This window comes from Molossus molossus, unplaced genomic scaffold (genome assembly GCF_014108415.1).
Source record: "Molossus molossus isolate mMolMol1 unplaced genomic scaffold, mMolMol1.p scaffold_m16_p_1, whole genome shotgun sequence".
NCBI classification, from domain to species: domain Eukaryota; kingdom Metazoa; phylum Chordata; class Mammalia; order Chiroptera; family Molossidae; genus Molossus; species Molossus molossus.
In genome coordinates, this window is record NW_023425344.1 from 60,195,999 (window position 1) to 60,223,202 (window position 27,204).

General features: G+C 39.6%; 1 protein-coding gene across 2 annotated transcripts in view; it reads right to left on the reverse strand.

The window, feature by feature from the left end:
* The window catches only part of PRKG2 (protein kinase cGMP-dependent 2), a 102,300-nt gene that overhangs the window by 16,705 nt on the left and 58,391 nt on the right, over positions 1-27,204 (reverse strand). The window contains exons 10-15 of one of the 2 annotated variants that reach the window (XM_036270173.1): positions 25,430-25,528; positions 24,051-24,117; positions 21,785-21,921; positions 19,292-19,381; positions 17,131-17,272; positions 2,897-3,060 (exon numbers count right to left, since the gene is read on the reverse strand). In XM_036270173.1, the coding sequence (XP_036126066.1) occupies positions 2,897-3,060; positions 17,131-17,272; positions 19,292-19,381; positions 21,785-21,921; positions 24,051-24,117; positions 25,430-25,528 (699 nt within the window). Of the gene's footprint in view, positions 1-2,896; positions 3,061-17,130; positions 17,273-19,291; positions 19,382-21,784; positions 21,922-23,963; positions 24,118-25,429; positions 25,529-27,204 lie in introns of both variants that reach the window. The other variant, XM_036270168.1, reaches the window with a different exon arrangement.

Below are 27,204 nucleotides of genomic sequence, written 5' to 3' on the forward strand. Positions count from 1 at the left end.
ACCCGTGTGGGGAAACAAATGGGGGAAAGAGAGTTCCTGTGAAGAGAGAATTTCAAGGAAAGTGTTGTTAAGGTGAGCAAGAAAGCATTGGGAATTGAATTTGAATAACATTTTTTATTTTAATCCTCACCCGAAGATACTTTTTACATTAATCTTCAGATAGAGCTGGAGGGAGAGAGGGAGGGAGAGAGAGAGAAACATCGATGTGAGAGAGACACATCAACTGGTTGCCAGCAGTACAACCCCAACCAGGGTGGGGGATGAACCGCAACCGAGGTACGTGCCTTTGGCTGGAATCAATCCCGGGACTCTCTGGTTCACCGATGACATTCTTACCACTGAGCCATACCGGCCAGGGCTTGAATAATATTTTAATACATACATTTTGCGTGTAAAACTCTTCAGTAGCTACTCTATTGTCATTTAATATTTGAAAATAAGATGACTTTCATGAACTACTTGCTGTTTCTCTGTCATACTTGAGACCTTGTTGATACTAAGAATCCCTACCCTTGGTAATAAACTTCTACTCAGGTCAGTGCACTAACTTTTCTATGTTTCACTTGTAAAGAAAATCTGGTAAGAAACGAAAACATTGTATAATATTTTCAACTGGTTTGTATAGTCACAACTATATTATGTTTTGTTCAGGTTTTTGTTTTTTTTTCTTCCCATTTTCATGACTCTTGAGTTCAGGGCATTTAAAATTAACTTTTCTTGTGTCCTACCCTGAAAACCTTTACAAAAACAATTCTTCAACTTTTCTATGACAGCTCAAGCCACCTTAGCAACTCCAAATTATTGGGTTTTATTCCCCTTCTTTATTCTCTCATTTTATTTTCCTACACCTTTAACAATTTATCCCTGTTGGTGAAGACTGAAATGTTTATCCTCCAGTTGCCTATAGAAACCATCATGTCTGTTAGAAATGCAGCTAACACGTTTTCCAGGGCTGAGAAAAAAAATTCATGAAATACAATTTCTTATGCCCCAAGACCTTAAGCAACTTTCTGTCTGAATGACTGTCTGGACATTTTTCTCTTCTTTCCTTCAAAATCTTAAGCAACGAATATTTGAAATTGATTACAAATAATATAAAACAATCTTTCTAATCTGTTTGTTCAATGCACATTGACAAGGATGTAGAATGCAGTTACAGGTAGTCTAACATTAGTATTGTAGTGTAGCCCTGGCCAGTTTCGCTCAGTGGTTAGAGTGTCGGCCTGCAGTCCAGAGAGACCTGGGTTCGGTTCCCATTAAGGGCACGTACCTTAGTTGCGGTTTGTCCCTGGCCCTGGTTGGGTCGTGCGGGAGGCAGTCACTCGATGTGTTTCTTTCACGTGGATGTTTCTGTCTCTTCCTCTCTCTCCCTCCCACTCTATCTGAACAAAAATGGAAAAATGTCCTCGGGTGAGGATAAAAAAAAAATTGTAGTGTAGCCTGGTCAGTGTGGCTCAATGAATTGAGCATCAGTTCCATGGACTGAGAGGTCCTGGACAGATTTCTGGTCAGGGCATGTGCCTGGGCTGTGGGCTCGATCCCCAGTCGGGGGCAGCCAATTGATGTTTTGCTCTCACATTGATGTTTCTATCTATCTCTCCCTTCCCCTCTCTCTAAAAAAATCAATAAAAACATATCTAAAAAAAATTGTAGTATAAAAAGTTCAAGAAGATTCTGTAAAACTCTCTTTTTGTAAAGTATGTGTTGAGACTTAAATTCCCATCAGTGGGCTCATACCAGTATTTTCTTATGCTGTTCTAGATGCAAATCCTCCCTGGAATTAAGACTGAGAATATTTGGTTATAAAGGTTTGTAAGGATGACTGGACCAGTTAATGAAAAGTCGAGGCACCAAACTGGAAGGATCACTGATACACATCAGGTGGGTGTGCCCAGCACTACACCGCATGCCGGGAGTAACGGAAAATGCGTCCCATTTGGAGTCGGAAGATATGGGATCAAAACCCCACAGGCAGGTAGCTCACTGCCCTGGTGTTCTAATCTATAAAATTTAAATCATAAAGTAACAATAATAAAAATTTAAATGATAAAAAAATAATAAAAATCCCAGCTTTAATTTCCACACAAGTATGTAAAACAAAACTAGATAAGGCACATGTAAGTGCTCGGTAAACTGTAAAATATTCTACAAATATGAGTTTGTATTACATATAGCCTATATATGTCATGGGTGTGCATGTGTGCATACAAATGTGTGTGTGTGTGTGTGTGTGTGTGTGTGTGTGTGTGCATGTTGAATATTTGGAATCCTGGAATCTTTAATATAGCCCTTTCATCTCTTTGGAAATGACAATTCAGTTTTAACTGCTAAAACCCCTGCTGTGTCATGTCTCTGTTAATTAGCACTTCCAGAAAGCAGATGACAAGGGAATGAAATGTAATTCCGGCACTGTTACTTTCCCTTAGCATTTCTGGTTAATGATTTATTGGGAAGATAGAAGAACATAACTAAATTTAGTTTAATAAACTTAATCAATAAACTTGATCAATAAACTTAATTGAAACATGATTGCTATTTTCTCAATTAGAAAAAAAAAAAAAACCATATGAGGAAACAATCACATAAGCTACAATTTCTATTTCTTTTCCTATTCTCACGCTGAGTTATCAAAACCCTCATACACTTACTTAATATGTTATCGGTAATAACAGACCTTGCTATTTAGGTAAACCATAGCCCTCTATGCTTCTTCCTTTTATCTTCCTGAATCTTTTCTCTATATTATAAACTAGCAAGCATACTATGTGCAAAATAATGTAAAGAGGAAAAGGCGTCACATTTCCAAAATGTTAAACTCTTAAATTATATGTTTTTATCATTAGTTATTTTTGCACTTCTCTGAAGAAGAGGCTGAACACAACTTCAAAAGACTTACTTGCCCGTTAGGAGTTCATACACTAGAATTCCCAGGGACCAGAAATCCACACTGAAGTCATGGCCTTTGTTGAGAATGACTTCAGGAGCTACATACTCTGGGGTCCCACAGAATGTCCATGTTTTCTGTCCAGATCCTATTTTCTTAGCAAATCCAAAGTCAACCTAAAAAAGAATGTCAAAGAGATGTTCAGAGACCATACAAATGTTCCTCATTAAGTCTCTCTCTTACTTCCCCAATCTTCTTTCTACACCCTCACCCTTCCTTTCATGCCGCGCGCGCGCGCACACACACACACACACACACACACACACTGACACTCTTGTTTATTCTGTTGTAGGGCCAGGTGTAACCCTAGTTACCCTGGAGGAGGTTCCCTGCACACACCTCTGCACCTACGGGCCCGAGGAAAGTTCCAGCAAGGGGAGGCCAGAACACCACGTAAGAAGGTCAGGGCAAGCAGGACTAGACTAATTTTCAAATCAGTGGTGGTATTCATCAGGAAGAGGCATGAAGGGGGAAGTGATGGACTTAAAAACTCTATCACAGAAGAAAAATAATAAAATTGAGAGTTTGGGAAAGGATCCTATTGAGAAGAAGAGGTTTTAAAATTCTTGACAGTCTTTAAAAACCATTATGCACAATCTCTGCACTTCTCAATTTTGACAGTCTGAAGGAAAAAACCAGGATCACCCCGTCAGAGCCTCGGCTGGACTTTGCACTTTCAGCCCCTCTCTGAGGGGTGGGTGGTGAACAGCACCTGCATTAACTTATTTCTTCTGAATAATAGTATGAATTCAGCCAGCACCCACAATGGGCCAGGCCAGAGCTGGGTGCACAGACAGAGCTGCCTAGGAGAAGCTCAGTGTGTTGGGTATACTTACACACATGTGATTAATATTGTATCATGCAATGCATGATGGAGTAGAAGCCTATGCAGAGCACAAACTCAGAGGGCCAAAGCAACATACTTCTGCAACAGAAGGACAGAAGCTGGGGAAGATGTCAGGAGGTGACCTGTAAGCTTGGCCCTGACTGCCGATTAACCTCCTTGGGGTAATGAACTGGAGCTACCCTCCTCTGTCTTTTCAGAATAGGCCCCTCCTCTTTTCTGAGGCTCTATTCCATGCACTCTGCACCGAATAGAAACAGGAAAGAAGGCTGGAGCAACAGGAGCTCACTCACTGAATCGAGCAGCGTATATGACTGATACTCTGCCCTGCAAACAGTCGGGCTCCTTCCACAGGGGTATTTAGCACACACTCTTCATCACCAATATGTACAGATCTTATTTCAATAAAACTGCCCTCCACCTCCCTCAAGGAAACAGGCATAAATTACACTTGGGCTTCAACATGCACATTTGAATATCTTCATTACCCACACTGTCTCAATAATACAGCAATACTCTTGGCTAAAGACCTAAATAAATAAGGTTAGCATTATCGAAACAGGTCCTCACCTAGAAAAGTGTGAGTCAGCAAACTATAAAATTCAGCCCTCATTTATTCATTCAAAGGTAATGTTTAAAATCTTCATTTTATTTTAACTAAGTCTCTTAAAAATGTACTAGTGCTTTTTAATATTTATTACACAACAGCAAGGATTTCCTTATTAGAAAAAAGGGAATTTAAACAACCTAATTTGAAGTGGGCTGTTACTGTTTTCTATTTACATAGAATGACTCACAGGTTTATAAGAGATGGCTGGGGATATTATGAAATTAAAGTTTGTAACTAGCTGAGATTAGCATATCTATTTAGTCCTCAGAGAAAGAACCACATTATGAAAATCCTAGCTAATTTTATAAAGACTAAACTTTAAGAGACAAGAAAGCAATGCTTATAATTGCATTTTAATGCATGCATATGTGGAAATATTATATTTTGTTTTATAACAGCTTTTCAACTCATTTTTTCATTGTATGGTTTTCCCTTTTAAGGATGATTGGAAGTTTATTAGATCTTTAGGAGAGTTTTTCTAGCTCTAAAAGTTGTAAATTTTAAATTGAATAGTTGCTTTTGCTTTTGTAATATTTGCATGTTGGCCTGAAGAGATAGCAATAGGTACAATCAGATTTTAAGATTTATGGAAAGTTACCACTTTCTTTATGTCATTTGATCTTACAATTTTAGTCAAATCTACTTGGTCAGAGGAAATTGACACTCAGACCTATCCAGTCATGTGCCTAATACACCCATATTTTCTGATGTCAAGTTCTGTGTACGTTCTGTAAAAATTCATACTACCTCTATCGTGCACCGCAGTGAATACTACAAAGCCTCAGACTTTGTTTTAACCCTATCCCTTCTGGGCAACAGAAATGCAAGCTTTTCATTTATTCATTCAACAAACATTTATTGAACACCACTATGTACCAAGCATCAGGATACAGACAAAGCCTCCGTCCTCTCTGAGCTTACATTTAAGAGAAAGAGAACAGGCATAAACATATAATACCACATTTAATAATGTCAGATAGTGATTTATGCTATGAAAGAAACCTACAGTAGAATTAGCTACAGAAAGCAATCTGAATTGTACTATAAATGGGATGATCAGGAAATACTTCTTTGAGTAGATTTGAGCAGATATCTGAATGAACTAAGAACGAGCTCAGTAAAAATCTGCCAGTGGAAGAGGTAGTGAAGGGCCCCGAGCCTCCGGGAACACGCATGGTAAGGTCAGGAACAGACAAGACCAGTGTGGCTGGCCATATGTCGTGATCTGGTACCACAGGAAGGACTTTAGATTTTTCTTCTATGAGACCATTGAAGAATTAAGAGTATGAGAGGCCTGACTGATGTTCTAAAGGGATCATTCTAGAAGACAAAACATACATACTCTCTTTAAAAATTCTAGCAAAATTGAGCTTTCAAGAAGAATGTCTGGAGAAGCTACACAGGTTTTTTTTCTTGTCTCTATTAAGTCCCCATTATTGTAGGTAGTTTACATTATGCTGAGAACACATGAAGTCTCCAAAGATTTTAATAAACTAGAAGGTTGAAAGATGTTTCTAAATCTGCAGTGATGACCGCATCATTCCAAAATAGAAAAACTTAGCATGTGGCTTCTTGGAGCTGGTGTCCAATATTAGCTTTTTCCCAGAAGCTTTGCTCTGGGTCAGTAAATTTGTCAGATATTGGTTCTCTTGGTCACATAAAAAATGGAATCAAAATGACCAGTTTAATGAAGCCAGGTGATTCATGGAGACATAGCTTTCCAAAAAAATATTTATGTGGCATTTTTAGGGCACTGACTTTGCCCAAGTCTAGACAAGAGTAAAATGGAATCGTTCATCTTGTCCGCCAACAGGCAACAGCGCTGCTCCCCTGGATAGCAGTGAGAGCAGGCGGCACGGTATGGGATGGGAGAGTCCTGTATGTGCCTGTGGGGGGCATGGTGACTCATCTGAAGTACTTGGAGTATTTTGTAGGAAGTGGGCAAGGTGAAGAGGAACTTTTTGTGCATGAGAACAAACTGAAAAAGAAACCATTGGAGGCTCATGTTATACCACCACTTATTTGATCGGGATTTACAGAACCAATTTCTTTCTCCAGTGGGGTTCTTTAACACTGTTTATATTCCACAATGACATCCCTTACAGCAGTCTTCTAGGTGTGTGACCTGCTCCTTCCTTGACAAGAGGCATTGTGTCTTACTCATTCTGTAACCCCTACAGCACTTGTAACACAATATTAAAGATGAGAAAATGAACGTGTAGGAAGGGCATGGATATCTGTGGGGGCACCGGAAGCAGTTTCCACTGGGACCCTCCCCATTAGAAGTAAACTGATGAGGAAGTAGAAGATATTTAAGGGAAAACAAGCAGCTTATGTTAAGCACATTGGTGGGAAAAGCTTTTAAGCTTTTATCATTTAATAAGAAGAGCTTATAATGGTCTGGCAAAACAAATATGCATGGAGCCGACAACTACTTTTATTTTTAAGTAAGGAAATCCTTGTTATATATACAATTCTGGGATATGCATGCAAGTTATAAAGCATGAGAATAAAAACACTCCTGCACCCTCCGCCCCTCCACCAGTTTGATAATTTTTATGTTTATCATTTGCTTGCATTCACTTCTGATTTTACTATAGCTGATATGCTTAAATAATACATGGTTCTCATTTTAAAATTTTTTAGATGGATATCATATCTATTTTTGGTCAAATTGCCTCGTTTCACTTAAAACCGTATCTGTAAATTTAAGCCATATTTCAAAAATATATCTTTATTGTTGAAAGTATTACAGATGTCTCCCTTTTCCTCCACTGATACCCTCCACCTCACTCCTGCCACACCCACTGGCTTTCACCTCATTATCCTCTGTGTCCATGGGCGGTGCATATATTCATATAAGTTCTTTGGTTTATCTCTTCCCACCCCTCCTCCTCCATTCCCTCTGAGGTTGGTCAGTCTGTTCCCTACTTCCATGTCTTTGGATCTCTTTTGTTGGTCAGTTTATTTTGTTCATTATATTCCACAAATAAGTGAGATCATGTGTTTCTTGTCCTTCTCTGATTGGCTTATTTCACTCAGCATAATGCTCTCCAGGTCCTTCCATGCTGTCTCAAATGGTAAGAGATCTTTCTTTCTTACAACTGCATAGTATTCCATTATGGAAATATATCAGTTTTTTGTTTGTTTGTTTTTTGGTTAATTCTCACCAGTAGATAGTTTTTCATTGATTTTTAGATAAAGTGGAAGGGAGGGAGGGAGAGAGAGAGAGAGAAACATTGATGTGAGATAGACACATTGATTGGTTGCCTCCTACACAACCCTGACCAGGGCTGCGGATCGAACCTGCAACCCAGGTGCATGCCCTTGATCAGGAATCAAATCCATGACCCTTTAGTCCTCAGGCCAATTCTCTAACCACTGAGCCAACTGGCCAGGGCTACCACAGCTTTTTTATCCACTCATCTACTGATGGACACTTGGGCTGTTTCCAGATCTTAGCTATTGTAAATAGTGCTGCTATGAACATAGGGGTGCATATATTCTTTCTGATTGGTGTTTCTTAGGGTATATTCCCAGAAGTAGGATCACTGGGTCAAATGGCAGTTCCATTTTTTATGTTTTGAGGTAGCACCATATTGTTTTCCACAGTGGCTGCACCGGTCTGCATCCTCACAGCAGTGTACTAGAGTCCCCTTTTCTCCACACCCTGGCCAGCACCTGTTGTTTGTTGATGGCAGCCATTCCGGCAGGTGTGAGGTGATATCTCATTGTCACATTTTCATATTATAGTACATTTATTTTCACTCTGAATCATATACCATGAAATTGACACACCGTGATTATTTTTGTCTATTTTGCTATTGTTGGACATTTTTATCTAATTGTGTGCTATTACAAAAATGCTTCTATTAACATCATTTTCCATGTTGTCTAGTGGACATGTGTAAGACAGTAAAATTGCTGAGTCAAAGATGTGGCATCTTCAACTTTACTACATACTGTCAACCACTGTATGTAATATTTAGAAATAAATCTAACAAAAATGTAAGAGCTTTGAGAAACTTATAAAAATCTATAGAAAGACATTAACAAGATGTAAATTACTAGGCTCATTCTCTTTTCTTCTGGCACAGAGCTAAACAACTTACCCAGCCTTCTTAGTGCTGGTTGTGACTGGGTGGCTCGGTCTAGTGAAATGTAAGCTGACCTGGTTGCACCACCCTCAGACCTTGGACGACCGTGGTGTGTGCCGCTGACTTCCACGCAGTCTTTCCGGCTTGTGGCCAGCAAAGGCGGCAGATTTGAAGTGGGCAGAGCCACAAGCTGGAAGGAGGCTGCATTCCCTGAACTGCTGTTTGGAGGAGAGCTACTGCTGCTCGGAAAACCCATTACGTGAGGAAGAAGAAAATTAGTGTCGGGTTTAAGCTTCTATACTTTCTTGAATATATTTGTTGTAGTAGCGAGCATTGCCCTACCTAACTCAGAAAGATGTACTGGGTTTAAAACAGGAAGACTCAACGTCCCCAAAGTATCAGTGTCTCCAGATTGATCTACAGGTTTGATACATTTCCAGTGGAATTCCAGCAGAGCTTTTCATGAAGCTTGGCAAGCTGGTTCTAGTTTATGTAGACTGACCAAGAGCCAAGAATAGCCAAGACATTTCTGAGGACAGGAAGAAGAGGGTGGAAGGACACTCTCTCAGATAGCAGAGCTAATTTTAATGCCACAGAGCAAACTAATTACTAATGGTGGGGAATGTAAATTAAAACCACAGTGATTTAATACTTACAGAAGGGAAAAAAAAAGTTAATATCACTAAATGACGGTGAGGATTTAGAGCAATGGAAACTCATACACACACTGTCGCTGGTGCAGCAGGGATAATATAGCCCTGTCCCTAAGGAAAAATACAGGGTAGGCAAAACCAGGTTTCCAGTTGTTCTTATGGAAAATAATACAATAATTAATCAATAATAATTGAACTCTGTTGAATGAACTGTTTCAGGTACTCACGACCGTAAACCTACTTTAGCCAAGCCCTGTATTTCCCAGACATTTTCCATCCTTTTAATTTCAGCTCTTTTGCATCCTCATGTTCTAGCTCTGTCTCTTGTAAACGTCAGACAGCTGATTTTTATTGCCTAAATCTATTTGATGATCTTTGGTTTTTATCTGGAGAGTTAAGTCTATTTGCATATGTTAGATTGCTTTCTACTCCCAGTTCGCCCTTTCTGTCTGATTGTTCGCTGAGTTTCCTGTTCCTTCTTGCTGCCTCCTTTTCAAATGATTGACATGCCTTCCTACTTTGATTCCAATTATATCTACTCTCAGTTTACATGCTGCTGTTGTTCAGTAATTTACCATTTTTCTCATTGTTAATACTATATAGAATGATTATTACTTTATACCACAATTTAAAAAGAGTCAGCAACATGTTTACCATTTTCCTGTAGTTACCACTCTCTGTTGTATCTCAGATCCTTCACCAGGCATTGATTTTTCTCTCCCTTAGTACACCCTTTGTATGTAGGGAGTAAATGCCCTTCTTTGAAAATGTCTTTATTTTTTTATCCTCACCAGAGGACATTTTTGCATTTATCTTCAGATAGAAGAAGAGAGAGGGAGAAAGAGAGAGAGAGACACACATCGAGAAGTTGCCATCCACAGGACCCCAACTGGGGGCAGGGACAAACTGCAACCGAGGTACATGCCCTTAGGGGGAACCGAACCCTGGACTCTCCCATCAGCCGGCCAATGTACTAATCACTGACCCAAACTGGCCAGGGCCAGTCAGGGGCATGTGCCTCGGTTGCAGTTCAGTCCCCCAGGGCCTGGGACGAGTGGGAGGCAACCAACTGATGTGTCTTTCTCACATCAGTGTCTCTCTCTCTCCCCCCACCTTCCCCTCTCTCTTTCTCCCTCCCTCACACCCTATCTGAAGATAAATGAAAAAATATCCTCAGGTGAGGATTTAAAAAAGAATAGTTTCTCTGGATTAATAATTCAAATCCGTCAGTTATTTTTTCCCAGAACTTTTAAGATATTCTTCCCGTGTTCTGGTTTCTATAGTTGCTGTTGAAATGTCAACAGAAAGACTAATTTTGACTACTTAAGTAAACTGTCTTTATTCTTGAATAGCTTTTAAAATTGCTCTTTGTTTTTGTTCTGTATTTTTGCTACTGCGATAGCCAACATCCAAGATACCCCCGGTGATCCACTTCTGCTATTCAGAGGTGTCCCCTCTCACAACAAATCCCACTATAAATCAGGGCTCGCTTGGCCAACAGCATAGAGTGGAAGTGCCAGTTTGTGACTAAGAGTAGGTCTTTTTTTTAATTTTTTTATCCTCACGCGAGGACATTTTCCCATTTTTTCGTTCAGGTAGAGTGGGAGGGAGAGAGAGGAAGAGAGAGAGAGAGAGAAACATCGACGTGAAAGGGACACATCGAGTGGCTGCCACCCGCACGACCGACCAGGGCCGGGGACAAACCGCAACCGAGGTACGCGCCCTTAGCGGGAACCGAACTCGGGTCTCTCTGGACCGCAGGTCAACGCTCTAACCGCTGAGCCAAACCGGCCAGGGCAAGAGTAGGTCTTAAAAGGCCTTATAGCCTGACCAGTGTGGCCCAGTAGATTGAGCTTTGATTCATGGGATAGGTCCTGATTCGATTCCCAGTCAGGGCACATGCCCGGTTGCAGGCTCGATCCCCAGCAGGGGGCGTGCAAGAGGAAGCCCATCAATGTTTCTTTTTCATCAATGTTTCTCTCTCTTCCTTCCTTTCTCTCTAAAATCAACAAAAACATTTAAAAAGAAAAAAGGCCTTGGAAGCTTTTACTCAGCCTCTTGGATAACTCCTTCTGAGGGAAGCCAGCCTCCACGCCATGAGGATAATCAACCCACAGAGAACCCCTGTGGGAAAGAATTCAGGCTCCCAACTAATAGCCACCAACAATGTGCCAGCCATATGAGCCAGTTACCTAGGATTTGGAAGTCCTCTTCAAGCCCTGGTCAAGCCTCCAGGTGACTGTAGCCTCAGCCAACATCTGACTGAAACTTTATGAGAGACCTCAAATCAGAGCCCCCAGCTGAACCACTTCCCAAATCCCTTAACCCACTGGAAGTGTGAAGATCATAAACATTGCTGTTTTAAGCCATTAAGCCTTGGATGATTTGTTATGCAAAAACAGGAGCTACAATAAATTCAATTGGTCCCATTGGGATTTGTTGGAGTTCCTTTACCTGATGATTGGTGTTTTTTTTAATTCTCAGCCATTATATCTTTAAAGACTGCTTTCTTCATTTTCTATATTATTTTTATCTTGAACTTCAACTAAACATTTTAAGAACTTCTCATCCTATTCTTCAAGTCACCTCATTTCTCTTATTTTCCATCTTTCTGATTCTCTATGCTGCATTCAGAATAAATTGCTTACATTTATCTTTCAGGTAACTGATTTTCTCTTTATTTGTGAATCATCTGCTATATAACCTATTACATTTTTCAAATTGATACATAATTTACAATGCACATATTTTTGGTGTACAGTCCATTGAATTTTAATGCAGATCAAACTCCTATAACTACAACCACCATACAGTCAAAATATAGACACTCCCATGATCTCTGAAAGTTCTCTCATGCCCCTCTCCAGTCAAATGGCCCGGAGGCAACAATTGTATTTATTTCTACCATCTATTCTAGAATGTCAACAAATGAAATCATACAGAAGATACTCTTTTGTGTCTCGCTTCTTTTGCTCAACATAGTTGTGTGTGTGTGTGTGAGAGAGAGAGAGAGAGATTTTAATTTATCTTTAGATTGTGGAAAGTATTACAGATGCCCCCCCCCCCTTTTCCCTCATTGACTCATTGACCCTCTCCTTCCCCCACCTTCATTACACTATTGTCTGTGTCCATTGGTTATGCATATATGCTTTTAAAGCTCTTTGGTTTATCTCTTCCCACACCCCCCCTTCCATCTGAGATTCATCAATCTGTTTCCTGCTTCCATGTCTCTGGATCTATTTTGTTCAACAGTTTGTTTTGTTCATTAGATTCCATACATAAGTGAGATCAAGTGATGCTTGTCTTTCTCTGACTGACTTATTTTGCTTAACATAATACTCTCCAGATCAACATAGTCTTTAAAATCCATTCATGTTGTTGCTTACTGTAATTCATTTCTTAATACTGCCAAGCAGCATTCCATTCCTTAATGTACTATAAGTTTGTATATTCAATTGGTGAAGGATATTTGGGCTGTTTCTGATTTGAGGGCTTTTATGAACAAAGCTGTTATGAATATTCAAGATTTTTGAAGACATAATTTCAATTTTCCTAGATAGATACAAGATGTGGAATTTCCACCAGGGAATGAAATTTCTGGTCATAGAACAGGCATAGGTTTGACTTTATGAGAAACCAACAATACTATTCTTCAGTTTATAATTTTCTTTTTCCACTAGAAATTTAGGAGAATGTCTCACCAACACTTGGTACTGCCAATCTTTTAAATTATAGTCATTTTAGTCTGTATAAAATGATACCTCTGTGTGGTTTAAATTTGCATTTCCTTGATGAATATTGATATCGCTTATTGATCATTCCTATGTCTTCTTTTGTGAAATGATTTTTTAAGATCTTTGGCCATTTTTAAAATTAGGTTGTTTGTCTTTTTATTATTGAGCTGTAGGAGTTCTTTATATATTTCTGGGTACAATCTAGTCATAAATATATACTGCAAATATTTCCTCCCACTCTATGGCATGACTATTCATTTTCTTAACAGTATATTTTGATGATCAGAACTTTTAATTTTAATGAAGTTCAATGATTGTGGACTGCATGTTTGTGCCCCTCCCAAATCCATATGTTCAAACCCTAACCTGCTGTGGGACAGTTTTTGTAGGAAGGACCTTTGGGAGGTAATTAGGTCATGAAGGTAAAGCCCTCATGATGGAATTAGTAGCCTTATAATAAGAGACTAGACAGGGCTTTCTATCTCTCTATCTCTGTCTTCTGCCCTCCCCCTCTCTATCTTTCCCCACATGTGAAGAAGTGAGAAGGCAGCTATCTATAAGGCCAGGAAGTGGGCCCTAACCAGAGACCAGATCTGCCAGAGACTTGATCTTGAACTTCCCAGCCTCCAAAACTGTGATAAGTAAATGCTGGTTGTTTAAGCCACTCACTCCATGGTATTTTTGTTATAGCAACCTGAACTTTATAAGATTGCTACTATTTGTGTTCTAAGAAATCTCTGCCTACCCCATGTGATGAAAATATTATCCTATGTTTACTTATGGATGCTTTATAGGTTTAGGATCCACCTTGAATTAACTTTGTAGATAGTGTGAGGTGGGAGTCAGTTTCACCCGCCCCCACAGATGAATATCCAGTTGTTTCAGCAACACCTGTTCAGATGACTAGCCTTTCCTCTTTTGCTATAAATCAGTCAACTATGTAAGTCTATTTCTGGACTTTATTATATTAAACTATTTGTCTATCCTTACACCATTATCACACTCCCTTGATTACTGTATGTTTATAGTATATCTGATCTCAGATATTATAAATTTCTCAATTTTATTCTATTTTCAAAATAGTTATTAGCTCTTCTAAACACTGCATTTCTGTGCAAATTTTAGAATAAACACCTCAGTTTCTAAGACCTGGTGGCTCTACATTTTATGGCAATGGCCTTGAACCTGTAGATAATTTGGATAGAAGGAGCATCTTGTCAAATATTGAGTTATCCAATCTATGAACACAGTGTATGTTACCATTTGATCATTTTTTTCTCAGCAATATTTTGTGATTTTCAATGTAGAGGTCTTATACATTTTTACATATTAAATTTATTCAAATATTATTTCATAATTTTTGATATAAATATTTTTATTTAATTTATATATATTTACTAATATACAAAAATGTAATTTTTTGTATATTGACTTTGTAGCTGTAATCATGTTTAATTTGCTTATTCTTTCTAGTACTTTTCTGGTACATTCTTGAGGCTTTTCTACATCAACAATCATATTATCCACAAATAAAAACAGGTAACTTCTTCCTTTTTAATCTTTGGCTTTTCATTTCTTTTTCTTGGTTTATTTCATTGGCTAATGCCTTTGTTATAATATTGGGGGGAAAAGTGGTAAAAGAAAATATTTTTGCCTTGTTCACAATCTAACTGAAAAATGTTCAATATTTCACTGTTAGATATGATGTTAACTAAAGGTTTATTCCCAATGCCTTACAATAAAACTGTCCTGAAACAAACATCTATAAACACCTGTATCAATGTGGATTTGACCTAGTGTGATTCCCTTTTTCAAAGTTTGAAAGTCTTCTTTTTGTTGCTCCTCAATGTTTCTACACATTTTTTCACATATAAATAATCTTAGCAAGATTAGTCCAATACAAGCTACTCCACCATTAATGAAAACTTCTATTGAATATTTAATTTCAATTATTATACTCTTAATGGAAGTTTTATTTGTTAGTTTTTTCTAAACCTGGTAGATCTTTTTCAAGACTCTGCTTCTTATTCATTTTTCAGTCCCTCTCTTATTTTTAAAAGGCATTAGATGTACTTACTTTCCATTCTTTGTATGATTATTTCAATATTGAGACATTTATGTGCCTGCTAACTAATGTTCATTCTATCTTTTTCCCTCAGACATTTTCAATTTTATTTTTAAATGTGAGCTCATGTTCCCTGGAACTTTATCTCTGAGAGTTCTTTGTGTCCTGAGTTGAGAGTACATTCTTCCAGAGAGAATATACATCGATTCTTGGAAACTTGGGCATGCCACCAACATGGATCCACTTTCATTTATATTCTTGCTTGGGTTTTTCCATCCTTGAAGACTGGGCATCCAACCTCCAGGAAGACCAGCCTGTGGCCAAGATTTCTTGGAAAAGACTCTTCTATTCCTTCACCAAAGGCCCAGTAATGAGAAAAGCATGTTTTTGCATTTACTCTGTCTTTATACGTTAGATTTTTTTTTCTTGTTTGCTATTTCCCTGAGAGTGTAATCTGTACAATTCCTGGCTCTGTGTAATGCTCTCTGTTTCAACTTCCCACACTGCCCAGGCCCAAAACTTGGTCTCCTGTTCCCGGAGGGTGCAGCTAATAAAATCAAACCTCCAGGCCACCTAGGATTGCTGGGTGCCCACAGGACAGCAGCTTCAATGTTTGAGCTCCACCCCATGCCGCTGCCCAGGCCTGGTTCCCAGCCTCGGGAGAATCCCAATGCTGTCTCATAAACTCAGCCATGCATGTAACACTGCTTTTCACGTTTCATCCAGCACGTTCAGCCATTTTGTAGCAAGAGGATTTCAGGGTATCTAGTTTGATATGGAAATATTCAACATTTACTTTTTAATCTCTAAAGGCTTTAGTTATTAATCTTCAGTTAGCTGGCTGGCAAATGAGTTAGCAGGATGGATAACGATGGCAAAGAGGAGAGATATGTATTGACCACTATGACTAAATATTGAATATGCTATCTAATGTTTTAAAAAGAGCAATGGCGGGGGGGGGGGGGGGACAAATTGAATGGGTATCTGCATCCCTCATGTTAGTTTTACTTCTAGAATATTCCAAAGGATTTCCCCAAACAGCTGTGAGGGGCATAGCCAGTGAGGAGATGGTGAAGAAGAGGAGTGATTGTGTTAGAACCTCATTAATTCTCTAAGCTGTCTTTCACGGATGAGACAAAGCTTGAATGGATCAACATGTTTCTTGGAAGTTAGCCAGATTGCTCATGAAAGGACTTTTATTTTACTCCTTTACTAGGGGAGAGAAGTTGCTTAGCAATTACACATAATACATTCAATTCCTAAGACTAAATTATACACTGTAACCAGTGGATGAGATAGGTTTATCTCATCAATTGTTAAAAATACTAACTGCAAAATGTTTAGCACAGTAGCTTTACACCTAGTGCCCTACTCATTAAATGGAGCTATTATTATATTTTGTGTGTACAAGTTCAGATGTGAGAAACTTGGACTATCTTTGTAAATGTTAAGTTCAGAGATGGTTTCATGTCCTTGAGGTACCAATGAAAGGGACTCAGGAAAACTCATCCTGGGTCCCTCCTCCTGATGGAGTTTCCTCCTAAGGTCCGAAGTACCTTGATTTCTCCTAAATTATGACTGTCCAGTTCCAATACAGTTTCTCACTGAAAGCAGTTTATGTGACTGTAGCATTTTTCTTTGGTGTGACATGCAAGGGGGTTCACGTTAGGCATTGGAGGAACACAAAGATGCATAGCAAGGAAAGTCTGTCCCCAAGGAGCCCACAGTCTAGTGCTGTGATGCTCAACCCTGCTTGTAGCTCAGAACCACCTAGAAAGATTCCAGAACAACTACCAACATTCACATGTGTATCTTTTCTCCCTCTACAGACAGTGGATATCTCTGGGCAGAAGCCAGTACATCTTTCCTCATCCCTTATAGCCAGTCCCTGTATGTAGCAGGAATCTATTAAAACTTAGTTAAAATTATTAAACAAAAATACAAACAGAATCCAATTTTAAAGTCATGCTATTATGTAAGCCCCTAGTAGGAGTCACAAATACGTTGAAGCATTAAATTCCTAGACCATAAAGAGTGGGCTTGTAATAGGACTCCCAGCCTCTCGAAGGCCCTGTCCCTGAAAGTAGAAATAGCAGGTGCACCAAAAGGAAATTGCAACTATAACACAACTTTGTGTTTGAAAATACCTTGTGTGATACTGTAAGTTAGGGACTGTGTCTTACCAACTTCAGATAGCCCTCAGAATCTAGAATTAGGTTTTCTGGCTTCAGGTCTCTGTAGATAACACCTAGTCGATGCAGGTAATCAAATGCTTCAGTTACACAAGCCACGCAGAACTTGGAGGTGGGTTCATCAAAGCTGCCCCTGTAATGAAATCATGTTCCCTCTGAATATTTTAGAGATACATCTTTGTTGTCTGTTCTAGGTGTCGATTATTGTTTGGGTAAATTTATGCAACATAAATGCTTTGTAGGACAACAACATGAAAAAGTACTTTATACTGCCCATGAATGAGACTGCTGATCATAAAGAAATTTAGGAAGATACTAGATGCAAACAAGAATGACTTCACTAAAATGAAGATGTCTACATCCAAACAGTTGTTTCTGGTAATTACATATGAACATATAAACTAGAAAAATAAGAAAAGTATTCTTAGACATTTTATGAGAAATGCAATGCTGGAGGGAAAGCAACTATTTCAATGGTAAGCTTGACTCAGATGTCTGTATTTGGTTGTTTGACTAAAAAGTGACTTCAAAGTGATCATTGTCATTTCCTGTTTGCAAAGCACGTAACGATAACTTCTTCCTACCTGAGGCACTGTGATGCTACTAGAGTCGCCCTCTGTCAGCCCTATGGATGTTCACATACTGACCTGCTAAGATGTGGTGGGTATTTGCTGCATGGTATAACAGAAGGATGTGTCTTTGAGGTGAGAGAGACTGGCTTTGACTCCTGCTGCTTCCACTCACTGTGTCCTTGTGCAAGTTGTTTAGCTGTTCTGAGCCTCAGACCCTATCTGCAAAATGGGTTTACTCCCTATTTAACAGTGTTGTTTTGAGGATCAGGTGCAGTGCCTAATAGGAAGCAGAAATTCCCTTTTCTAAATAGATTAAGATTTTCTAAGTAGATCTGCCAGCTGAAGCAAGGTGCAGATCCTTCTGCCGGTGTCAGGCAAGTCTCATCCTTCCAAGTTCTCCCCATTCCGATCCATTCAACAATATGTTCCCAACACAACACAGTCACCTTCTACTCAGAGGCTCCGTGGTCTCTTCTTGCCTAGGTGTGTGATGCTCACCCATGAATGCACATTAGAATGGCCTGAGAAGCACTATAAAGAATTTACTGGGCCCTATTGCAAATGAACTGAATCCAAATCATTGGTGTTAAGGCCCTGCATTTTTACTCTGTAAAAGATCCCATTGTGGCTGTAATGTGTAGTCGGGGTTGAGAACCACCAGCCCAGGTAATACTGTCTAAATCCTGGCATTAACTCCCACAACCTAGTGCACACCTGCCCGCCCATCTCCTCTGCCCTTGTCTTCTCCTCAAATCCTGTCGTTTGTCATCCACAGACACCCAATCCTATCCCGATGTCCCGCTGTCTCTTCCTCTCTGCCTTTCCAATCTGATCAGCTTTAGAGTTTAGTTCCAGTCCTTCTTCCACCATCATGTTTTCCTCCCCTCTCCTCCATGCCGACCATCTACCACCCTCAACTGGCCTTCAATTACAAACTCCCACTTCTTTGCTGTATTTCGTTTTCACATTAAATAAAGAAAGGTTTTAAAATTCCATACACTGTCTCCCCAAATAAACTCAAAACTCACTGGAAGATGAGTTATACTTTTTACTCTTTTGGTCAGAAAAGTTTGCATTGTCCCCAAACTGCCTACTATGGAGCCTGCACATGGGTGGGGCTCAAGAAAGACTCATAGTTTTGATTGTGAAAACGACCCCCTTTTATAAAATTGAATCTTGGCGGACATATGACTCTGGTTTTCAGAAAAGGCTTCACCATTCCCCTCTGTTCTTCATCTCTCTTCTAGCGATTCACAGTCAGAAGCACCTGGTTTGTATCCACTCTGTCTCATACTAGACATGGTACCATGGATAGTTCACACTGTCCTGAAGCCTGGGATTCTTTAATCCCTAATATGGAAATGACAATAACGGCCTTACTGGGTGCCTATGACACAATTATAATATTAGCTAAGAAAATATTACTATTATTACCTTATTTTAACAAGTGGTAATATTTTCTTAGAATCATATCTTAACTACTTCCTTCATGTCTCTTTAAATGATCATGAATATAGCATGGTGTCCTTTAGACTATGTGTGAGTAGACAAAAGTTATTTTTTATAATCTTTTTTATTACCTGTCCCGTAATATACTCCATAGCTCCCCACCTAAGCAGGCTTCCAGAAGCATGTATACATACTTATTGTCCTTGAAAGTACGATACAATCTGTGAAGACAGATAAAACCATGGTTATTATTAGAAATCTAGTTTTAAAACTTCTCTGAAGCAGCTTAAGAGTATCATGGGTAACATTCTGAGTAATGGTCCTAATCTCTTTCCAAACACCCCACAGTGACACTGGGCTTCTACCTGAGTCCACTGTGATCTTTCCCATCGCCCTGCTTTTGCTCACGTTGGCCCCTTTACTTAGACTGTCCTCCCTCTACCCACGGACAACGTCTTCACCTCAGTGTGTCTGTAAAAGCAGTATCCATTCCTCAAGGGCAAGCTCAGAGTCCACCTTCCTGATAAAGCAGCTCATGATCCCACCTACCAAATATGGCCTCTCCTTCCCTCCCAAACCCAGAGACCTCTGCATGTATCTCCTTTAAGATCTGTCTTGAGCCCAGCCAGTGTGGCTCAGTGGTTGAGTGACAACCCATGCACCAGGAGGTTGCCAGTTTGATTCCCGGCCAGGGCACATGCCCAGGTTGTGGGCCAATCCCCAGTAGGGATATGCAGGAGGCGGCCAGTCAATATTCTCTCTCATTAATGTTTCTATTTCTCTCTCCTTCTCCCTTCCTCTCTCTCTAAAATCAATAAAGAAAAAAAAAGTAATAACTTAAAAAAAAAAAAAGATCTGTCTTGAGTAACAGTTATTCACACTCATGTCTATGTTCTCTAGTTGGTCTCAGGAAATAGACTCTGAGACAGAGGTTGTAAGTTGAGAGGGGAGTATACTTGGGAACAGTGCCCGTGGAGGAGGAAGAACTAGATTTGGGCAGAAGTAAGTTGGGCTAAAATCTAGTTTCAACAAAAGCCCCAGCTTCCAGGAGCTCTGCCATCACCGGATGCAGGATGTGCCTGGAGAGAGAGTATGGTCTTGGGCAAGGGGTTCTCTTCGCCTAAGAGCAATGGCCAGAGAGGGGCTGAGCAGAGACCTCAGTTGGCAGCACCCCCAGAAATCTGGAGGAAGACAGCCTCAGTCCTGACGTGGGGCCCAGGCAGGGTACCAGATTTCCACATTGGGTGAAAGTAGTCTCCAGGTCTTAATCAAAAGACCTCCTCCTCTCCCTGGCGCTCTCCAGGCTACAGCAGACAGAGCAGCCATACCATGAACAGATGGCAAAAACATCTTGCCCAGTAGTTCAGTGAGGGCTCTGGAACCAGCTGCCTCCGCTTGAGTCCCTGGTCAGCCATGTATTAGCTGTGCAATCTCACGTTCTTATCGTTCGTCTTCAATGAGGACAATCATAATGCTTACCTCGCTGTTCTAGTATGAAGATCAATTCATTTGATTATATATCATTGATATATTATTTATAAGACATTAGTTTAATGTATATTTATATCTATATGTTCTATATAAAATAAATATAACTTTTATAAATAAATAAGTATATTTTATTTTATATGTGTATGTATGTGTATATATACAGAAATATATATGTGCCCGACACATTAACTTCTCAATAAATGTTGTCATTAATATTTATTGTTAATGTCATTACTACCCTACTATATGCCAAGAACTTTATAAAGAGCTGGAAATGAGTAAATAAATAAAACCTAAATCCATACACTGAAGCTGTTCATCATAGTTTTTGTTCATGAATTATTGGTTAAAAAAAGGGGTGGGGATGCATTTTGGAAACATAGTTAATAAAAAGATAATTGGATGACCCTATTACCAGCATTGCCTGGGTTCACATTTCTTTTTTCAACATTGAATAAAATGGAGACTATGGATTGGCAGGAAGATTTTCTCAAGGCATTTGATCAAAAAGTATAAATTCTATTCCTTGAAAGGCACTTTATATCACCCAGAAATCACGAAAGCCATGCATGAAAATACAAACTGGTTTATACCAGTAACCCATGAATTCACAAGTAAAGACAGCCGTGGCCTAGAATAACATATTTCTCTTCCAAGCTCTGGTGATAGCTGCAGGTAGAACAGTAACTATTAGGAGGCAGAACTTTTGGCATCTTGGCATGTGAGAACCATGGTCTGTTGCTCCTTGGCAGCCCAGATGTGGCCAAATGCCACTTCTAGCAGAAATTCAACAGCAGCACACACCCTGAGGGGCTTCCAATGAATTCTTGCTTCCCAAATTCTGAATTAGGTCTGGACTAAATTATCAATTCAAATTTTTTCGCTTAACTTTACACACACACACACACACACACACACACACACACACACACACACCTTTCCTGTTATTTACTTAAGAATAAAAGGATCTGGGTGCTTGACTCCAGATCTCAAACTTCGAACATTGTTATGTACTGCGGCTGTGACCGGGATAGAGAATTCAGAGCAGGGCCTCCTCTGTCCATCCTCCTGAGTGGAAACATTCACGGAAAAAGCCCGACAACCTCAGCTCTGGGAGTCAAATGCCAACTTACTTCACAATGAAGGGAGAACATAACTCCTCCAGGATCCTCTTCTCCGAGTAGACGTGCTCCTGCTGCTTGGTATCAACTATGTGTTTCTTCCTTATGCATTTCATAGCGAAAGCAACATTCTCATTTTTCACTTTAACCTATGTAAAAAGAGAAAGAGCCCTCAATCTTACTGGGAAAGACTGACATCTGTATAAAACATGTTCACTAATGAGAGTTAAAATTCTCATTATATATAAAAATAGTAAGTAAGTTTTAATCATTTATCCCTCCGGGACCCGAGTTTTACTCAGGGATACACATTCCCCCTTCATTGTAACTGCCACTAGAGTTCACATCACTGGAACATGGTTCTAAAATGTTTGCATTGAAACTAGAAAAACTGTAGTCAGCAGATTCAATGTTTAGAAATCTATTCAGTTTTGAAGGTGACATGAAAAGCTATCTGATGTAATAGCCACGCGTCTCATGAGGTTGTTTAATTTTAAGTTAATTAAAAATAAAATTTCAGCCCTGGTCGGTTTGGCTCAGCGGTTAGAGCGTTGGCCTGCGGTCCGGAGAGACCCGGGTTCGGTTCCCGCTAAGGGCACGTACCTCGGTTGCAGTTTGTCCCCGGCCCTGGTTGGTCGTGCGGGTGGCAGCCACTCGATGTGTCCCTTTCACATCGATGTTTCCCTCTCTCTCTCTTCCTCTCTCTCCCTCCTACTCTGTCTGTACAAAAAATGGAAAAATGTCCTCGGATGAGGATTAAAAAAAAATAAAATAAAATAAAATAAATAAATAAAATTTCAGTTCCTCAGTTGCACTGGCCACACTGCAAAAGCTCAACAGGCAACTGTGTCCAGGGGCTGCCCTGCTGGACAGCTCAGGGGTAGACCGCGTCTGTGAGCACAGGAAGCTCTACTGTAGAGCATTGCTCTACATGGACAAACAGAATTTTCCCTTACAAAGACATTTCATAGGTATTTATTCAAATGAGCTTAAAACTCCATAAGCAGACCATTTGACAAATAATAAAAGTGTGCAGAAATTGTTGCATCCCATACTGTACTCACATTTGCCATTAGGGCTGCCAATAACTCTTAAACTAATGGTGAAATTATTGTTTCAATTATAATGATCTAACTACAGAAAAAAAAAATCTCAGCATTGCTAATTCAATCCCTTTGTCAAGATCTTGGCGAACGTCACTGCAGATGGGTATGACCCTCCTGTCTCCACATGGCAGAGAAACACTACAAATATGCTTTCGCCGATTCAGAAATCGTTCCTCCCCCTCCCCCATCAGAGATGAAGTACTGCCTGGGTGTGAACGGTACTATGCAGAGTCTCCTGGCAGCCCTTCAGATCTGCTGGTGCCCAGGGCTATCGAGCGGACGACGTGTCAGCAGAGTTCCCGGAGGCTAATGTACAGAGAATTGTTAAAAATCCGCTGGGCAGAGAAGGGCTTGGTAATTGCCAAGGGTGCAGAGCCACCTGCATCTAATAAGGTCACAGAGCTCCATCCTGCAGCTTCCTTGGAGCGCCGGATCTGACAACCCCACTCTGCTACTCCTCGGAAGCTGGTCATAAAGCTCAGAGAGGTGGCGATGTGGAAGAAGTGGCCGAAATCAGGCCGTGCGTTCCCAGCCGTCCTGACTGACACTTCGAACATCCCCTTGCATTCATTTTTTCTTTTTCTTTCTTCTGATAGAAAACTCTGAGCAACCCGAACAATGGCTAATCAAAGCTAAAGACAGAGCGGTAGTGAAGTGGTTTAAGAGACGGACTGCAATGTTGAACGTGTTTCTCTGGCACGGGATGCATTCTTCTTTTCTTTGGTACGTAGACAGCGAATGTGTCACGAGTGTATAGATACACCCATTTTGCTGTTAGGAAATACATTTTTAAAGGCTTTATAGTCTTTGGGCATGCTTACTTGGTACATTCTCCAGTAACTACCATCATCAGAAAAAAATTCACACAAGGACGTGATATAGGAAGCTTGAAATAGCAGCCACAAGTTACTTACTAGCACGGCCCTGCTACTATAAACATACAGACTGAAAAGTATACTTTCTCAGTTCAAAGCAACATTTAAGAGCAATAACAAGTCATACATTCCTCCAAGAGACACTGGAATATAAAACAGAAAGAAAAAGTCAAAGGCTTCTCTCAGATGCTTGAAACGTAAACCCCTTACAAGCTCAACTCTTCCGAACCCACCAACGCCCAGTGTTGCGATAATCTCAAGGTTCTGGAATGGGGATGATGAGGAAAATCTGGCCACCTTCTCCTTTAGCTGAATCATCTCCAGAGAGAGTGCCTTGGACAGCTTCCAGTTAGACATGGATCTCCTGCGCGAGAGAAGTGACATGTTACAGACACCACCTCGGTCAAGCAGGGATCCACCCAGAACAGTCACTCCCACAACCACCTTATTTCTGAGAAATTCCTGCCTACAGTCCCCACAAGGCTACTTCAACTCCTATGGGATCAGATTCAGTCATATCTGGGGAGAAAAACAATAGAATATACGAACAGAAAACAGACACACACACACAATAAGAAACAGACAAATGTCAAATGGAATCAATGGGAAGTAAAAATGAGTGAAAGGTGTAGTATTTAAAATGTATCTCAATAAAGCTGTTAAAATGAAAGACTCAGCGAGAGGAAATGAAACCCCAGCATCATTTTCTTGGTTGTAGACACCAGAGTGTGTCACACTTAACATCATGCAGTGTTTTGCTATGTTTATCGGATCTTGAGGCCTTCTATGACTGACTACTTTGTGAAACACAACAAAATATATTTCCTACTTTATATCTACTATTGTCATTGGGAAATACTCGTTTTCTCTTTTATTTAAGGTTTACTGCTCTGGATTATATGTTCATAAATTGCTGTTACTACAAAAGGCTTTTGGCATAAAAGTTGTAGGGAGATTCCTTGTGGGGGGGACTTTTGAGGCCTGAGGTCTTGATACAATGCTCTAATTTAGCTCAAACGTCAGTTTCCTAGAGCTTTTGACTCTTTAGCTTCGATTATACTGTCTGGTGAATAAATGCTTAAGTAGTCATTCCACAGAATGTGTTAGCAAAGAATTTTCAAATACGTTTAGTTTTACAAAGTCAATTTTTCTATTAAACAAAAATTTCTCATGTATTAATTACATTTATAGCCCTACCCAATTCCTAGACACACACACACACACACACACACACCCCTGGGAAATCACTCCCTTATATTTTGAAATCATTCTGACCATACTGCTAGTTTTTAACCTGAAATCACAGTGAAAGGGCTACTCTAATGCCTTAACATTCCTGTTTGACTTCCACGGACAACAGAGGCATTGTTTTGGAATTAATGAACTTTTGAGCAAAGTCAACAGACAATGTAAAGAATCCCTTTCCTAGGCCCCCATCAGGAAATTTCTCCCTATCATTACTACTCATCACCCCCAGGAAGGAGCTGACTACTTATAGACTAAAACAATCACAGCAGTGGTAAGTGGTATCCTCTTTGTGGAAGACAACTTAAAAGAATTCCCCCAAATTTTCTAGCAAAGGCACACTAAATGTTACAATAGTAAATCACACCTTTCTGTGCCCTTCATCAACCGTTGTAATCATAGCTGCCTTAGGAAAATATTTCCCCACTTACTTCGCATGTCTTTTTTCATCATCACGGTTCAGGTTCGCCACATACCCTTCAAGGTATTTTTGGAGTTCTTCGAAAGTCCCAACTGTTTGGTTGAATGTTCTAAACAAATAAAATTAAATTCAATGTAGAGCTCTGTGCTGACAGTCACCACTGCAAGTTGACATCTTTCTTAAGCTCATGAAAGACAATGGTTATCCAAGGCTTTGGAAGTTGTTTTTCAGTAATTTATGTATGTTAGTCTTGCCATACTATGTAGAATAGTTATTAGAAGTTATATAGTGTATCTTTTGAGTTTATGAAAACAAACAAGCCCTGGCCGGTTTGGCTCAGCGGTTAGAGCGTCGGCCTGCGGTCCGGAGAGACCCGGGTTCAGTTCCCGCTAAGGGCATGTACCTCGGTTGCAGTTTGTCCCCGGCCCTGGTTGGTCGTGTGGGTGGCAACCACTCGATGTGTTCCTTCACATCGATGTTTCTCTCTCTCTCTCTTCCTCTCTCTCCCTCCCACTCTATCTGAACAAAAAATGGAAAAATGTCCTCGGGTGAGGATAAAAAAAAAAAAAAAAGAAAAAGTGTCCTTGGGTGAGGATAAAAAAAGAAAACAAACAAGGTCTCAGTGAGAAGAGAAAACATTCCTGCAGCTTTCTGCCTTGCAGTTCAGGTTTACCAACAATTGTTTTATTGTATTTTTTTAAGAAGATAGCAGAAAGAAAATAGTCTACAGATTGCTTCTCTTACTGAACACATACTATGGGGGCCAAATGGCACAGTGTAAAGAAGGCTGAAAGCAATGGGGAGACCTGGCAGGAGGCCCTACTTCATCACAGGTGGCACTGTTGGGGCAATTCTGTCACTGCTCGGGGACTCACTCTTCTCATCTGTCAGGGAGAGACTGTTCTAGGTGCGCATGTTACACTTATTGTGGTGATTGTTTGCAATAGAGACATATGCTGAATCATTGTGTTGTATACCTGAAACAAATATAATATTCATATGTCAATTATATCTCAATAAAAAATAATTATTGTTAACTTTTTAGGCATGTTAATGTTATTGTGGCCATGTATTATGAATAATACTGAGGTTTTAGAGATGCTACTAAAAGTTACTGGTGGAATTGTATGTGTGTCATCTGCTGGAAAGGTGTAGAGAAAGCAGGGAGGGGTGGTGAGGTGGTGTAAATAAGGCATTAATAAATCAGCGTTGACCTCGCATTATGAGGTTCATAATACCATTCTATTTTTTAAATATCTGAAATTTTTCATAACAAAATGATTTTTTTAAATGTTCTAAAGTTCTTTCCAACTCTAAATCTCTAAGATTTTATGTTCAGTAAATGTTGTATTCAATTAGCAATAATCTACGTAGTCCTTTGTGATACCTCTTGTGACTGTACTATTTCTTGTTAATATTTCACATGAGTATTCCCTATTTCTTTGACTACACTGTGACTTTTCTTAGAGAATGACCTTACTTTGGTATGTTTAAATTTCCTTTATTATAACTAGATAATAAATATTTGACTGGTTAATGAGAAATACAGGGGGCCAAATTCAAATATGATTTGAGGGGCTTATTCTGAAAAATAACCAAAGACATTTAGAGATTGATATTGACACACATTACCTGCAAATTACTACAAGCGTTAAATTAAAACATCTGGAAATACATGTAGCCAATGAGTACTTTATATTTTGTATGAGAGAGATAAGTTTTGTTTAAAACATTTTTAACGACTGAGAGCATTTTATAGATAAATTATAAAACTGTTCACTATAT